The sequence below is a fragment of the Phragmites australis genome, chromosome 20, assembly GCF_958298935.1.
Source record: "Phragmites australis chromosome 20, lpPhrAust1.1, whole genome shotgun sequence".
NCBI classification, from domain to species: domain Eukaryota; kingdom Viridiplantae; phylum Streptophyta; class Magnoliopsida; order Poales; family Poaceae; genus Phragmites; species Phragmites australis.
This window is the reverse complement of record NC_084940.1, coordinates 4,934,584-4,948,699: the sequence shown is the minus strand read 5'-3', so window position 1 is coordinate 4,948,699 and position 14,116 is coordinate 4,934,584. Positions and strand designations below refer to the sequence as shown.

Genomic DNA, 14,116 nt, shown 5'->3' with positions numbered 1-14,116 from the left:
GACCGGTCTGATCGTTCTTCGTTCGAACGCTAAAGTGGTTGACCTCACAAAGAACACTCCTTGTTACCAATATTTCTTGTCATGCAGATACACACATCTGAGACGAAACTAGCACATGCACCGATGCACGAGTGCTACTGCACATACGACCTTGCTTGCGGAGAAGTCATCAAGTCAGTGGCTTGAATCCGAGAGAACTACTGCTATCAGTGGCTTGAACAAACTTGACGGATAGAACAAACACCTGTAACACTAACTCAAGTACCCAATTGTACAGTGAAGTTTTTGAGTTTTTACTATACTCAGTATGTATATGCATAGCATACGAGCTCAATTAGGAACAACTAGAAAAATAAATTTCTACCCCTCTAACTCGTTCCAATTCATGCTAACTTTATCTGTACAAACCAAAAATAAAGATTGCTTATTTTGAACAAAAAAGAATGGGAGAATCATGTCGCCAATCTGTATCTAATAATCACCTAACCGAATGAGGCCCTTTATTTCTCATATGCTTGTTCATCAGAACAAACGGGGCCTCCAGTTATTGCCGATTCAATCTGAAGTATAGTCTTTCACAGTCCTGTAAAGTGTGATATACTGCGGGTATCACAAGCCTGGGAGGTCATCTGGTTGGTGCAAACACTCGTGAGGGTTCGCATAGAAGTAATCCTCTTCCTTAGGTTTGTCAGGGATCACCTGCCTCCTAGACGGTTCGCCCATGCGGCCATTATGTGATGCCTTGACAGCAAACGAGAAATCGGTCCAGCTCAACGTGCCGCTTTTATACTGATCAACGAGCTCAACAATAAGCTTCCGATCTAGCAGTACCGTCTTCTTGAACCCCAAATATCTGTGCTCATATGAACAATGAGATATGATGCCATCAGCACTTGAATGAAAAATTAGCAAGAGGTTCATTCAGACACACTATTGGGATACCTCTAGTTTCACCTTACAAACATACTTATTACTAAGAAATAATGCAAAAAAAAAACACCTTATCAAAGATTTCAGGTATTAGTTACTACTATCACGAAACTGAAATGGAGCCTTTGTTGTAAAAGTTAGAACTAGGGAACTTTTTGCTTCTAGAAAAATGTTCATTGCATATAAGATCTATGGAGCATTGGAACTTGGCAAGTACCTGCGATGACCTTCAACAACTTTTGCCATATTACCGTCATAAGTGGGCATGAAAATGTCGCTTTCCAAGGATACCATATAATCCAATGCTGCCATTTGGGAAGAATGGTTCTGGAAAAGCCTGAGATCTGAAAGCAATAATGTCTCTTTTCTTACCTGATGATCACCAATAACAAAGAGATTTTACAAACAGAAGGCATGATAAGAGTGAAGTAGCATCGAAGATATAAAACTCACCACATTGGGATAAGCTGAGGTAAGGGCAGCCATTCTTCTTTGCCCACCATATATTTCACCTGCAGCAATGTATATTTGATAACTGGGATCAATGCCGAGCGCCTTCAATACCATTGCAGTCTCCTCTGGCGTCAGTGGACACAACCCGTCTCTCCTCTTCGCATTGGAGTCAATCACTTTCTCCTTCCACCATGGGTAAGCATATCTTCCGAGTTCAAAACAGGATTAATTCATTTGTTAACAGATTACAAAACTTGCTTGAGAAAATTTTGGAGGAGATTGAAGTACCTCATTCTTGTGAGTTCTTCAGCCTCCTCGTTGCTGCAACCATGTGTGCACCCAGAGAAGGCGAGCATGTCCATCTCATACCGCAAGTGAAGAACCACAAAAGGTCCATTCTGACGAAGAACTTGAACCAGACGCCTGCCCAGCTTTTCTATCTCAGGGGTAAATCTCAATGCAGCAAAGTTGACACGGCACCTCAGTTTCTGAATCTCCATGGGTAAGCCATTATTTGCAAGACGAGAATCAGTCCTGTTCAGGTGAAGGACCTTGTACTTCCTTATCAGTGGTAGAATCTGTTTTCCCCAAATAAACACTTACAATCTTCACCTGGTTTCGGATATGATTTTCAGTTCATGATGTTGCGTCAACGAAAAAGGGAGATGCAAGCAAACCTGATGATGGTAATATGAGATATCAGACCAACTGATGGGCGGCATGGAGTGAATAAATCCCATTTCAACTCTTCTTTTCAGCCTCGGAGGCAGTTGTCTCAGTATTCGGACCTCGTCTCTTAGTGATGCTATGAAGTAATCCACATCAAATATATCTTGGAACTCGCTGTAAAAAGAAGCACCAGAATTAAGTTAAAACTCAGGGCAACTGAAAGTGAATTGCAGTAAATGAAGAAAGAAATTATCACCTAGGATCAGCCCAAAATGAAGTTTTATCCAACTCTGGTACTATAAGAGTGACGTTTAAATATCTTGCAATCGTCACCATGTCACAAATCTGTTTCACAAGAAAAAGAAAGAAAAAAAAGTTGAACTTTAAGGCTTACGTTTCAGTATTTTAACAACAAAAATTCAGAAATATAAAGTTATAAACTCTTGACAGATGTATTCACATTTTGATACACAGTACTTACAGCTGCTCGCATCTGGTTAAGTCCACCATTGCAGGAAACCACCAGATAGCCATTGTTCTTGTAGATTCCTGAACGTAGTATCGATCAAATCAATTGAATGGACATGTTATTGCTACTGTCTTGATATAATTCGTAGAGGGACTCATGAAAATACATGGACTGGTTAAACGAATCATTCCGCTGAGTTAATCCAGCAAATTGATTGGTGACTAAACAAAACGAGCACGGAACTGAATTGGACTGGAAATAACCCCCGAGACTTGTGCACAAAAACAATAGATCAAATACACTGCAACTGAAACTGGAAACACTAAAGAATCCAAAGTTCTTCCTTTCTTTCCGTTTTTTTTGGAGAACATGATTTAAACTAATCAAAATTCTCAAAAGAGGAGCAAAGAAAAAAAAAAGCTCGCATATTCCGAACCAAAGAAAGAACGGAAGGCTGATGCGCAAATATTCCCAATCAAAAAAAGGAAAGAACCAAGAAACGGTCAACTTACTCTTCGGCGGAAGCACGACTGCGCGCGCTGCCCCCCTGTCGCCGCCGTCCGCCATAGCCACCGCCTCCGACAGCTGCTGCACGACGTGCGGCTGAGTGAGGCAGCCGGGCCACACCGTGAGCACGCTCAGCGCCCACAGCTCCCGGAAGGCTGCGAAGTGCACCACGCAGGTCCATAGCAGTACGGTGCTCGAGCGCGCCACCCACAGCCTCACCCGCGCCGACCGCCGCGCCTTCTCGGCCTTCCCGCCGCCACCGCCCATCTCATCCGGGGCGGCGAATCCACCTCCCTCCTAGGCCGCCTGAATGGTGAAGGTTCTTGCAATCTCGCGTGATCAAAGATTTAGTTCTCTGTCTTCTCTATCTCTCTCTGTGCTCTTTGCCTTAATGATTGTTGGCTTTTTGCCAACACACGCGCGGCGTCGAACGGTGATGTGGCCGTGTCGCCGTGCAGCTGCGACGGCCCCCGGCGGCGACGAGGCGGCGTGTCAAAGCGTGCGCGTGTGGTCGCCCAGGTTGTCTTATTTGTATGCACACGGCATCACGGGGCATGTCCGTACAGAAGGAGACGACCTGCGTGGACAGAGACTATGAACCACTAGAAGAAGTCCAATGGCTGGGCCCCATATGTCAGTGGAACAGTAAGAATGGGAAGAGTGTCGTCGAAGACTCAAAGTCATCTATGATGGGTGACTGGTGGCACTGGCACGTGGGGCAGGGCGTAACCTATAGCCCACACGTCAGAATGTATTTAACCTGATGAAGAGTATAGGAAATACTACTTTCTTTTTTAGCTGAGATAGAAGATACTGAAATGGCAAATGTCTGTGGGGCAGCTTTAGTGCAAGAACACGGTGCCCATCTAAAACGTCCATGGACGAAGTGGACGGACAGGATCTCCAGGATCGACGACGTGGAACCTCAGATGGAGAAGGGTCAAAAAAAGAAGAGAGGGAATATGCTCTCACTTCAACTTGAAAACGGCCAAGCAGAGCCCCCTCAGATCAGGAATGCATTGTAGGATAAGACGTTCTTTTTAGAGGAAATGAGGTTTGCCAAATTTCAGTTGCTAAATTTTGGCTGCGTTCGTAATGGGCAAGTGGTTTCCTTAACGAAACCGAAATGATTCTTCTCGCAACGGCATCACTATGTCGTGCTATCAAAACTGGAAATGGATTGAAGCAACAGCGGTAGAGCTGTGGTCTCAACACCAACAGGGAAGATTCTTGTTTGTTAACCACATTTTATCAAGGCTTTATTCGCATTAGCATTGGCACGCGACATCGCAATTAACATAAGGGCGTAAGGTTTAGTAGATGTCCGATTACGTTAGATAACGAAGAGAGAAATATTTGGAAATTCTCGCATCAAGTGCAGAAACTCTGAACCTACTTGGAAATTCTCGGGATTGTTAGATAACGTCCAAGCACGATCAGACATCACAAGGCAACAAACGACACGAAATGAAATGCCTTGGCGCTCCACAGGCGCGGCGGAGCAGCAGACGATGAATCGGATGGCTCATTAATCTACTTGGTTGCCGCTTGCTTCTATTGGCGTTTACCAGTACTTCTTGGTCCCTTTGTGCCACAGTGCATCACCACTAGCACAAAGGAGGTTAAGGATCCACGTACATAGATCATAACAACCGTTAGGCGCAAGTTAATGATAGCAACAGAATAATTAGCACGCACACCAACGAAGATCAATAATCGCATCACAGACCTAGCGATATCAACCACCACGGCCGGGCGTCTTCACCAAGCAAACGTATATAGGCTATGGAGCGGAGCCAGAAGCAGGTGAGAACGAGAAGCAAAGTAGCTAATCTCATCAGCGGATCCAAGGCCAACAAATAGGGGGGCTCTGCCTCTTTTTCTTCCTCTTCTATGCTAAAAATGTGTAGGAGGCTCCAGTGCGCCTGGCCCCCCTGGATCCGCCCTAGGTCTACAACCACCGATGCTATATTATTGTACCGTGTCCAATCTGATGGAAACGTTACGTGCCTGCCTAATATAATCATCAAATCGACCAACCACTTGAGTCCCGTGGCCATCCCCATTCCCCAACCGCACCGGCACTTCAATACCACACATTCGCATTTCTCAACTGAAAATGTCTAGTCCTCGCCCATGGCAGCAGGCGGGTGGGCACGGAGCTTACGAAACCTGGTGTCATCATGCGTGCATGATAAAATCATGGAACCAAGTGAAACAAGGAGTAGACGAGCACTCAGATTCAGAGGCAATTCATTGCATCCTCCAACGAAGTTAAGATTGAACTCGAACACCAACCAGCACTCAGATTCAGATATTTTACTTTAGATATGATTCAGAGTTGGCTAGAGGCTTAGACCATCTCCAACTATATTTCCTTCATTTCGTTCCCTTTCCGATTCCCATTCCCATTCCTTTTATTTTTATTATCTCCAACAGCTTCCCTTCGAGGGAAATCGGGAAGAGAAAGGAGAGAGAATCTCATCCTAAAAGAAATGAACTTGAAATCCCGTCGTGAAAGGAACCGTAAAGAGAAACCGTTGAGCGCTAAAAGGAACGAAAATCCCTTTACAACGGAATTTTGATCCCCGAAGAAAAGCCATTAGGGCTAGCCTTAGAGGACCTTCAAGCACTCGGTAGAGGTGCCCGATACATACTACCACAATCTGCAACATGGTTTGGAAGCACTGTGGAGTGACAAACGCTCGGAAGCACGGTTCACAAATGCGTCGGTAACCGCCCAAAAATCGCGGTTATTGACCTTCTCAGTTTGGTCCGGTTTCAGAAACCGAACGGTAACCGAAATTTGAATTCAAAAAATTTGAAAAAAAAAATAAAAAAAATTCAAAAAAAAATCTTAAAAAAAACTAGACACAATTGTAAGACCTTCTGTGAAAAAAAAAATTCAAAAATAATATTGTTTGCATCATATTCTATAGGGAGAAAGTTTGAAAAAAATGAAAAAAATTAAAACGTGCGGCTCAGTTATTAACTCACATTAAAGAAAAGTGTAACATGCAAACACATATTTTTCTTGTAAAACGTATTTTAAGAGAATCTTTAAAATTGATTTCACTTTATTTAGAGTTTTATTAAATTCTCTATGATTTTTACAAAGTTCACAAGCATAAAGTGAATATGTTAAGAAACAGCACTGTAATTAACTTTTTCATGTCTACTATTATTTTTCCTACGTAAATCATAGTATAAATAAGCTAATGAAAGTGGTTTCACTAATTTTTAAGGTGTGATGGGTCAGTTATGAATTAATTTAGTCACAACATATTTACACAATCATGCATATTACAATAACTAATTCATGAGTTCATGTATTTTTAAAAGACATAGGATCATGTAAGAAGACTAACAAAATTAGTTTCATGATTTTTGGATTAGCAAAGAGTAAACTATGTATTTAACTTGGTTTAACAAATACAATTTCTCACAGAAAAATTTGAACTTTTTTATAAGTATAAATACTTTTATCATGTAGATCATGTTACAAGGAAACCAACAAAATTTGTTTCACTTGATTTGAAGCTCAGATGAATTAATTATTGATTTTACAAGGTTGAGCCCTTTTTGGATTTTTTGTTGAACTACGCTGAAATTCGATAAAACCGCTCGATAAATCGAGAAAACCGAGCAGTTACCAACCCAAACTGCTCGGTAACCGACCAATTCAAAAATGCGAGAAAATCGCTCGGTAACCGACCAAAACCGAGCGGTTACCGAACGGCTAAAATCGCGACTTTTTTTTCCAAATTTCAAATTTTGCCAAATAAATTTTCTCCGAATTTTTTTGAATTTTTGACCGGTAACCGCGGTTATCACGCATTTTCGGTTACCACCGGATCTCGGTAACCGAGCTCCGGTCAGTAACTTGAACCCTGCTCAGAAGGTTATGGGAGTAACTAAAAGGTTAAAAGCATATCCGTGCAGAAGAATCCTGGGTAACTCATATTTGACAAAACAAGGACAAATTATGGTTTCAAAAAAATAAGGACAAATTGAACTTCGCGCAATTGGAGCTTTGGGACTTGCTAACTATAGAATATTCTAGGCATGACAGTTGTTTCTATCACGAACCCATGTGCACCAACTGGTACTTATTGGTGCGAGCACCGTGCATTACAAGCCTAAATAATTGAAGCACTATGGAAAGTGCAATCTTAAACTAGCATTTTCGCAGAGAAATGTGCTCAGTACGTTTCAGATAGTCATCATTTACTTTGTATTGTTGCACTGGACAATATGGACATATGTATAATACAAACGGGGACTAGGATAAGCTCAGAGAACTGCGCTCAATACGTTTTAACTTTTAAGAAGTCATCGTGTACTCTGTAATGTTGCACTTGACATATGTAGGTTTAAAAGATCACACACAAGAAAAAGTACATAAGCATGTGACATGTAAACTGATCATAATTTAAGGATAGTATAAAAGAACATATGATCCGTCAGATGAGCCAAAGAGAAGAAAGCAACATACACTAACCTGGCACATGAAGTAGAAGTCAAAACCAGCATCCATGCTCAAGAATTTATTTGCCCAATAGCTCCATATCTAGCACTGTCAGGATCTTCAGCCAGCATCGCATACTACGGTAGAGCAACAGGCCAACTTGATCACAATTTATGATGATTGGTTTCTGTAGAAGAAAACATCTGGTTTGATACGAGCAGTTGTATATGAACAAAACATGTTATAACCGAGAGAATTCCTAGACAATCAGAATGCTAGATACCACGTTTTCTATTGTTCTAGCAAGACTTGTACTAATGCAACTATATCAAGGACTCTTGGTTACTGACCTTAATTGATGGAGAACCCTTCGTCCTTCGCCCTATTAATGGACAGCATCCAACTGTGCTATCATGAAAGCACAAGCTGATAATCTACAATGCAGGAACCCACAAATTGCCTATGAAAAGTCAAACAGAACACTTCAAGTGCGCATCACCTTCCATTAGAGGCTCTTTAATCAATAATTATGTGGATGCAATCTTATCCATTGTGATACAGATCACAAAAGCTAATGATCTCAGTTTTTGCTTTCTGAGTCGCATAAACTCTATTGTTTGAAAAGCCTTGAGCGTGAGTTAACTATGTCATAGCTATGCCATCCATCCCCAAAGCCTTCATGAGAAATGCATACTCGTAGGCTGTCTCATCACAACGCATGAAGCGCCCACCCTCACCAAAATGACCACTTTGCATATTAGTTCTGAGAACAACTGACCGAGAACAGGACGTGCATGTGATATCTCTCACTTTTGCAACCCACTTAGCAGCTTCCCAAACTCCTACCCTGCCGAACAAACAAGGAAATGAAGAACTGACAAGAAAACTAATGATGTTCAACTAAGAAAGCCTGACAATAAGCTCTGAGCTGATAGGAAGAATAATAGTAAAAAACATGTGTTTACAGTTAGCATGGAACAAGTATATACATATGATCCATGAAGTCTGTAAAAGCTTCTCAAGAGTAGAATGGATAGACTAGGGCAAAACCTTGTATCATTAAACGATGTGGTCACCAGGACCGGTGGATAGCATACCCCAGGAGATAAGTTATCATAAGGAGAATAACTACATATTGCATCAAATTCAGCTGGGATATTAGGGTCACCAAATTCTTCGTAGTCCAAGACAGTGAGAGGTAAAGTAGGATCCAACATTGTGTTGCAGAAATCAAGAAAAGGGACCTGTTTTAAGCATAAATACAGGTTAATGATAAATGAAAGCCCGGACACAGTAATTACCGGCAGAGGCATAGGTAGGGAGAGAAGAGAAAAGGCATGGAAAATCCCTGTATGAAATGAATCTATTTACTCGCCCAAGAACTTGTACGTGTAACTGTGCTCATTGGTTTACCTTGAGAACTGCAGCAGAAAATAAATCTGGAAGCATATTAATGGATGCACCCACCAGCAGACCACCAGCACTACAGCCTATAGCGCAAAGACGATTTTTGTGAACAAATCCTTCCTTGATGAGATGCATACCACATGCAGCAAAATCATGAATTGAATTTATCTTGTTAGCTTTTGTTCCTGCCAGATGCCATGATAGATCCCCTCCACCCCTACATGATTAGGCTCAAGAATTTACAGTGTCTAATCATGAAATACAATGCTTTGTATCAATACAAATAATAATTATCTCAAAAGAAAATGAATAGAATGCTAGTCTTATGTTCTTAATGCAGAGCATGCTTGATAATGGCAGGTTGTACCATGCCACGTACAACTTGCCAGCTTAGCCAGACTACATGCGGCTATTCACACCTCCAAGCAACTCTGGACGAAAAGCTAGAATTTCATGACCTCAAAATAGCTAGCTTTCAGAATTCTGGCCAGTACCCCTGTGACAGGGATTGTTGGATTAGGAACCTACTCTATGCCATGATAGTAAATCACACATCTTTGCCCGAGATGGACAACCATTACATCCATAAGCTAGTAACTAATGTCTTTCAAAGAAACTCCGGTTAAAAATTCGTAATACTACAAGATTTAGTGGATAACTTGATCTAGATATTTTATTGTGGGCTTTTAGTACTACCTCCGTTCTCAAATAGATGTCATTTAGGGATATGTGCAGTCAAACTTTATAAACTTTGACCACTAATATACATAAAAGTATGAAGATTTGTCACATGAAAATGATATTAAGTAGATTCGTCGTGCAAGATACTTTCAAATGATTATGTTTTGGATAAATTTCAATAACAAATGCTTAGATGAAGAAACGATCAAAGGGATGCTTTGGAGACCATGCCAATGTCCTAAACAACAAGTAAAAAAGAACAGAGGTAGTAGCTCCCAGCCACATGCAGGTATGATGGTTTGCTTGTCAAATAATCTTTCTATAAAATGAAGAGGCAAAGCTTCAAAAGTTGCAACAAGATGAACTAAGAAATTCTGAAATATGGTGGGGAGTGAAGTTCTGTAAGTACCTAACATCTGCAAATGCAAGAACCCAACCTCGAGCGAGGAGACTTAACCTCTCAGAACACCAGCTTTTATCCAAATCTTCTCCATAAGCTCCATAGCCATATAAGATCCCAGGTGATTCTCCATGATGGTGTGCTTCCCGTGAATACAGGATCAGTAAAGGTATTGAAACACCATCATGTGAAATAACTTCGACCCTTTTACATGAAAATAGCTCGGAAAGATCACTCCAACTTTGTGAATTTTCAACAAGCTGCAGATTTTGTTGGATGCTTGAAACATTAGATTGCAAACCAACAGTGCCTAGACTTGCAGAAATGCTAGACACTTCCTCTTGATGAAGGATGTTGAATGTCTTCTTTGTCATGTCATAGTCCACGGTTAAGTCTGGAATCTGCAGCATTCAAATTTGAAGATATATGGGATCAAAACTTAATTAATGTGCAAGCCTGTACTGCGCGATACATTGCTTAATTAACATAATAAGAAGCCAGTTTAAAATGATTGAAAACTGTTGTTTAGCTGTACGGTTTTATGAAATACATCCAATTGCATGGTAAGTGAAACCGTACATCGCTGTGAGTGTACAACAGAATTTTCCTGGGCTCTATGTTCTATAATGTAAATGGTAGCATGGGATCCTGGAAATCAAGAAAATAGGGCTAATGATAACATGAATGAACATAGTATAAGAAAATCACTTTTCACATAGATAAGTTCAGTAAAAGCTTGAATGTTGTACCACAGGCGATGAAACAACCAGACGATAAGTAGATGACATGAAATCATTGTTGGATACAGGAACGATGCTGCATAAGTTTGATGGTACTGGGAAAAACCATGGATCGAGATCACAAAGTTCCTTTGGCTCCTGCAGGATCCATAAATGTACTAAATCAAACTCATCACTCTAAGAAGACTTGGAATTCACAGGTCGTTCAAAGACTTGGTGCATATAGGAACAACCAAGGAGAATGAATAGTCTGTATAACAAAAATGAAAATACAATTTATAATCCATAACTGTGATTAATGAAGTTAAACAGTTCCAGATAAGTCAATGCTTGCAATAGATGTTTTTGTTAACTAAATCACTAAATTTATGGTCTAAGGCAGCTGAAATCAAATGTCTAAAAGTTCTATCTCAGTACAGACAAACGACATTACAAAGGTTACATGATACATGGCACAGAAAATATACCTGAAAGTCAACATCAATTGGCATATCGATGGAGCAAAACAGAGGAACCCCATTTTTTCGAAGAAAGAAGACTAAATTATCATGAAAAATATCCATATCCTGAATGGTGCAGTCTGACCCAGGGTGCGCCACGGTCTAGAAATAGGCATAGAGCACCAACTTAATAAAAAAAGTATGACCTTAATTTCATATAAGAATGAAATTGAATGCATATTAAAAAAATGCTTACAGTCCATAATAGTGATTTACCCATACTATAAAGGACTGTATCAAACTCGTGTATTTCAAAGGCGGATGTGATCAGCATCTTTTGATATTGAAGATGTCAATGCTACCGAATAAGATATCTTAATGTTACTAAATTAATAAGCACTGCCTACATATCTAGTCCGTGATCCAACTCTACAAATATATTTTCAACTTCCAATATCGGACTAAAGCCACCTGCAAACCACACTACCCGGCATGAGCAAGGGATCGGGAGAGACAGAGACCTGCCATTTATCCACCAGTGACTTTTCAGCTCTACTCCTGGCCAGATAGTAGCCTTCAGTTGCTGGTTCAGTATCTTTTAAGGGAGCATTGGTAAGGATGTAGAAAAAACCATTGTGATGCTCCAAAAAGTACTGCACTTTCCCAGCACGTTTCCTTATAGGCCATAACCCTTCTCTTACATTATCAGACTCCATCACATAAACCTGCAGCCACATAAGCACAAGATAAGAAATATATGTGCAAAAGGGAGAAGTAGTGTCAGTGTGCAATGTACATTTGGAGTTGTAAATCTTTGGGAAAAAAACCTTCCTCAGATGATGTTCTTGTGTTAGAATTGACAGTGATATACTTAAAATCTTTTGTGCTTGTGATATCCACGCAATAGTTTACATCTTTCTCTGTGAAAACTAGAAACCCCGCTTCGTCTGATTGCAACTTCTTACAGAAAACCCTGTCAGATGTGAGCATATCAAAAACAGAAAAATGATCCAAATTGTTCAAGCTTCGTATATATGCCGCCTTTAATGGAAGGGAAATTACTGGTTAGGACGTAGAGTCTCGTCACAGACAGTGTAAAATAAACTTTCACTGTTGCGAGCCCATGCTAAACTAACTATTCCCTTGTCTGGTGAACTAAAAATGACATGCTTAGACTGAAGATCTTTCACTTCAAGGGAAAATAGTTCACCCCCAGATGTATCGACTGTATAAGCAAGGAGCCTATGATCTGGAGAGATCCGACAACTGCCAATGTGCACATAACCTACATAAGATCCAAAATTACGAAATGATAAGTTTACAATTTACATAGCCAAGAAATGGAAACATCCTCATTTCGAATATCCGTATATAGGAGCAAATAAGGAATGCCCAAAAATTAATTGCAAGAGCAAAATAATCAGGTCAAGACTTGAATCTGTTAAGCATGTGTAAATTTAGCACATACCAATTCTTTCTGCAACCTCATTCCAGTCAAGCAACACTTGCTCCTTCTCTGAACCAGAAAGGTAATCAAGCAGAGCTCCTGCTAGACCACCAGAGGGCCTCAACTTCCTGGACAAAACAGGGTATTCCTTTCCTTCTGGAACATACTGGTAATACAACCTGGTTCCGAAAAACAAGTTATATTATAAGTTCTACCTCTAGATTTATGATGCGCAAGTTCAACTGTTCATTCAAGTAGAAACTATGAAACTTGATGTACTGTGTCATTAATTCATGTATAAATAGTGCGGCTCTGAAATTAAGAGTCGAGACCTAACATAATATACAATTCAAAAACACAAAGAGATACATTAAAGGCTACATTTCCAATCAGATGTACATAGGGGAAAAGAATCAGCGTATGCAGGACCTTGGGCCAAATTCAGACAATGCCAGCGTGCCGTGTTGTGGGAATTGAAATTTAGATACCATCTCAACATTCCAACTCCCAGAATTAACCAAACAAACTGAAAACTTCTTCCATCAGAATCATAAAACGCTACTGCAGCGCAAGCATTAAAAAACAGCCGTAATGCTACTAGAAGAACTAAACTGTTGAATTGCAAAATCTTGTATCAACAATGGCATGCCAAACCAAAGCTAGAATAGCTACACAGGCTCAAAAATCACACTACTAGACTAACAACATGAAACCATCGCCAATTTACAAAGCCACATGAATACATTCCAAGCCACACACCAACGGAACAACGACGCAGCGTGATACTGACCAGGGGCCCCAAGGCTGAGGCGGGGACGCGACGGACGGGGGCAGCCGCGCGCGCATCTCGGCCGCGAGGCGCGCACGGAGGCCGCCGCCGCGGGCCGCGCCGACGAAGGCGTCCGCGTAGGCGTTCTCTGCGGCGAGGAGCGCCGCGAGATCGGGGTCGGAGGTGTCGCGCATCCAGTGGTAGGGGTCGCTCCACGACCTCCCGTGCGCCGACACGGTGAAGGGGACCTTCTTCGCCACCGGCGGCAGCGGGAAAGCGGCGGGGTCCGGGAGGTGCGGCTGCGAGGGGAGGCGTGAGCTGCGGCGGCAGGAGGAGGTGGCGAAGAGGCGGAGGAACGCGCGGAGGCGCGGGCGCCGGCGGAGCATCGCCGCGCCGGTTTGATGGTTTGGATGTCGCAGTTCGCAGCGGAGGGGTAGTTCCGTATTGGTAGCCGCTAGCGAGGGAGTGGGCTGAGCCGGGGAGTGAGCGAGGGAGTGGGCTGAGCCGGGGTTTCTACGGGGTTTTAGCGTGGACCAATTCATATTCTCAGCCCAGTGAGCCGTTAAAGGGATTGACGAGTATACAACCTTCGTTAGACCATCATCAAACATATTCTTTTCATTTTATTACCTTTTCGATTCCTTTCTTTGTTCTCATTTCCTTTATTTTCTCTTATCTTCAACAGTTTCTCTTCGAGAAGAATCACGAAAAAAAAGGAGAGAGAATCCTGACCTGA

At 41.6% G+C, this 14,116-nt stretch overlaps 2 protein-coding genes across 4 annotated transcripts; both read right to left on the bottom strand.

Annotated features, from left to right (window-relative positions):
- Nucleotides 1–230: 230 nt before the first annotated feature.
- Nucleotides 231–3,527, bottom strand: LOC133901392 (rhamnogalacturonan I rhamnosyltransferase 1-like). 2 transcript variants are annotated; one of them, XM_062342766.1, is made up of 8 exons: nucleotides 3,034–3,522; nucleotides 2,534–2,601; nucleotides 2,309–2,397; nucleotides 2,061–2,226; nucleotides 1,672–1,961; nucleotides 1,384–1,588; nucleotides 1,148–1,302; nucleotides 231–853 (listed from the first exon to the last, which is right to left on the bottom strand). In XM_062342766.1, the coding sequence occupies exons 1-8, from the start codon at nucleotides 3,293–3,295 to the stop codon at nucleotides 610–612; spliced, it is 1,479 nt and encodes a 492-aa protein (XP_062198750.1). In that variant the 5' UTR covers nucleotides 3,296–3,522; the 3' UTR covers nucleotides 231–609. The 2 variants fall into 2 exon arrangements, with proteins under 2 accessions (XP_062198750.1, XP_062198751.1); XM_062342767.1 differs by having other exon boundaries at nucleotides 670–853; nucleotides 1,148–1,274; nucleotides 3,034–3,527.
- Nucleotides 3,528–6,945: 3,418 nt separating this feature from the next.
- LOC133901391 (uncharacterized) lies at nucleotides 6,946–13,855 on the bottom strand. 2 transcript variants are annotated; one of them, XM_062342765.1, is made up of 12 exons: nucleotides 13,402–13,855; nucleotides 12,633–12,790; nucleotides 12,227–12,449; nucleotides 11,998–12,137; nucleotides 11,686–11,891; nucleotides 11,192–11,326; nucleotides 10,734–10,862; nucleotides 9,994–10,385; nucleotides 8,910–9,120; nucleotides 8,547–8,740; nucleotides 7,847–8,343; nucleotides 6,946–7,633 (listed from the first exon to the last, which is right to left on the bottom strand). In XM_062342765.1, exons 1-11 carry the CDS (start codon nucleotides 13,764–13,766, stop codon nucleotides 8,139–8,141), a joined length of 2,358 nt encoding a protein of 785 aa, XP_062198749.1. In that variant the 5' UTR covers nucleotides 13,767–13,855; the 3' UTR covers nucleotides 6,946–7,633; nucleotides 7,847–8,138. The 2 variants fall into 2 exon arrangements, with proteins under 2 accessions (XP_062198749.1, XP_062198748.1); XM_062342764.1 differs by having other exon boundaries at nucleotides 6,947–7,683.
- Nucleotides 13,856–14,116: the final 261 nt, after the last annotated feature.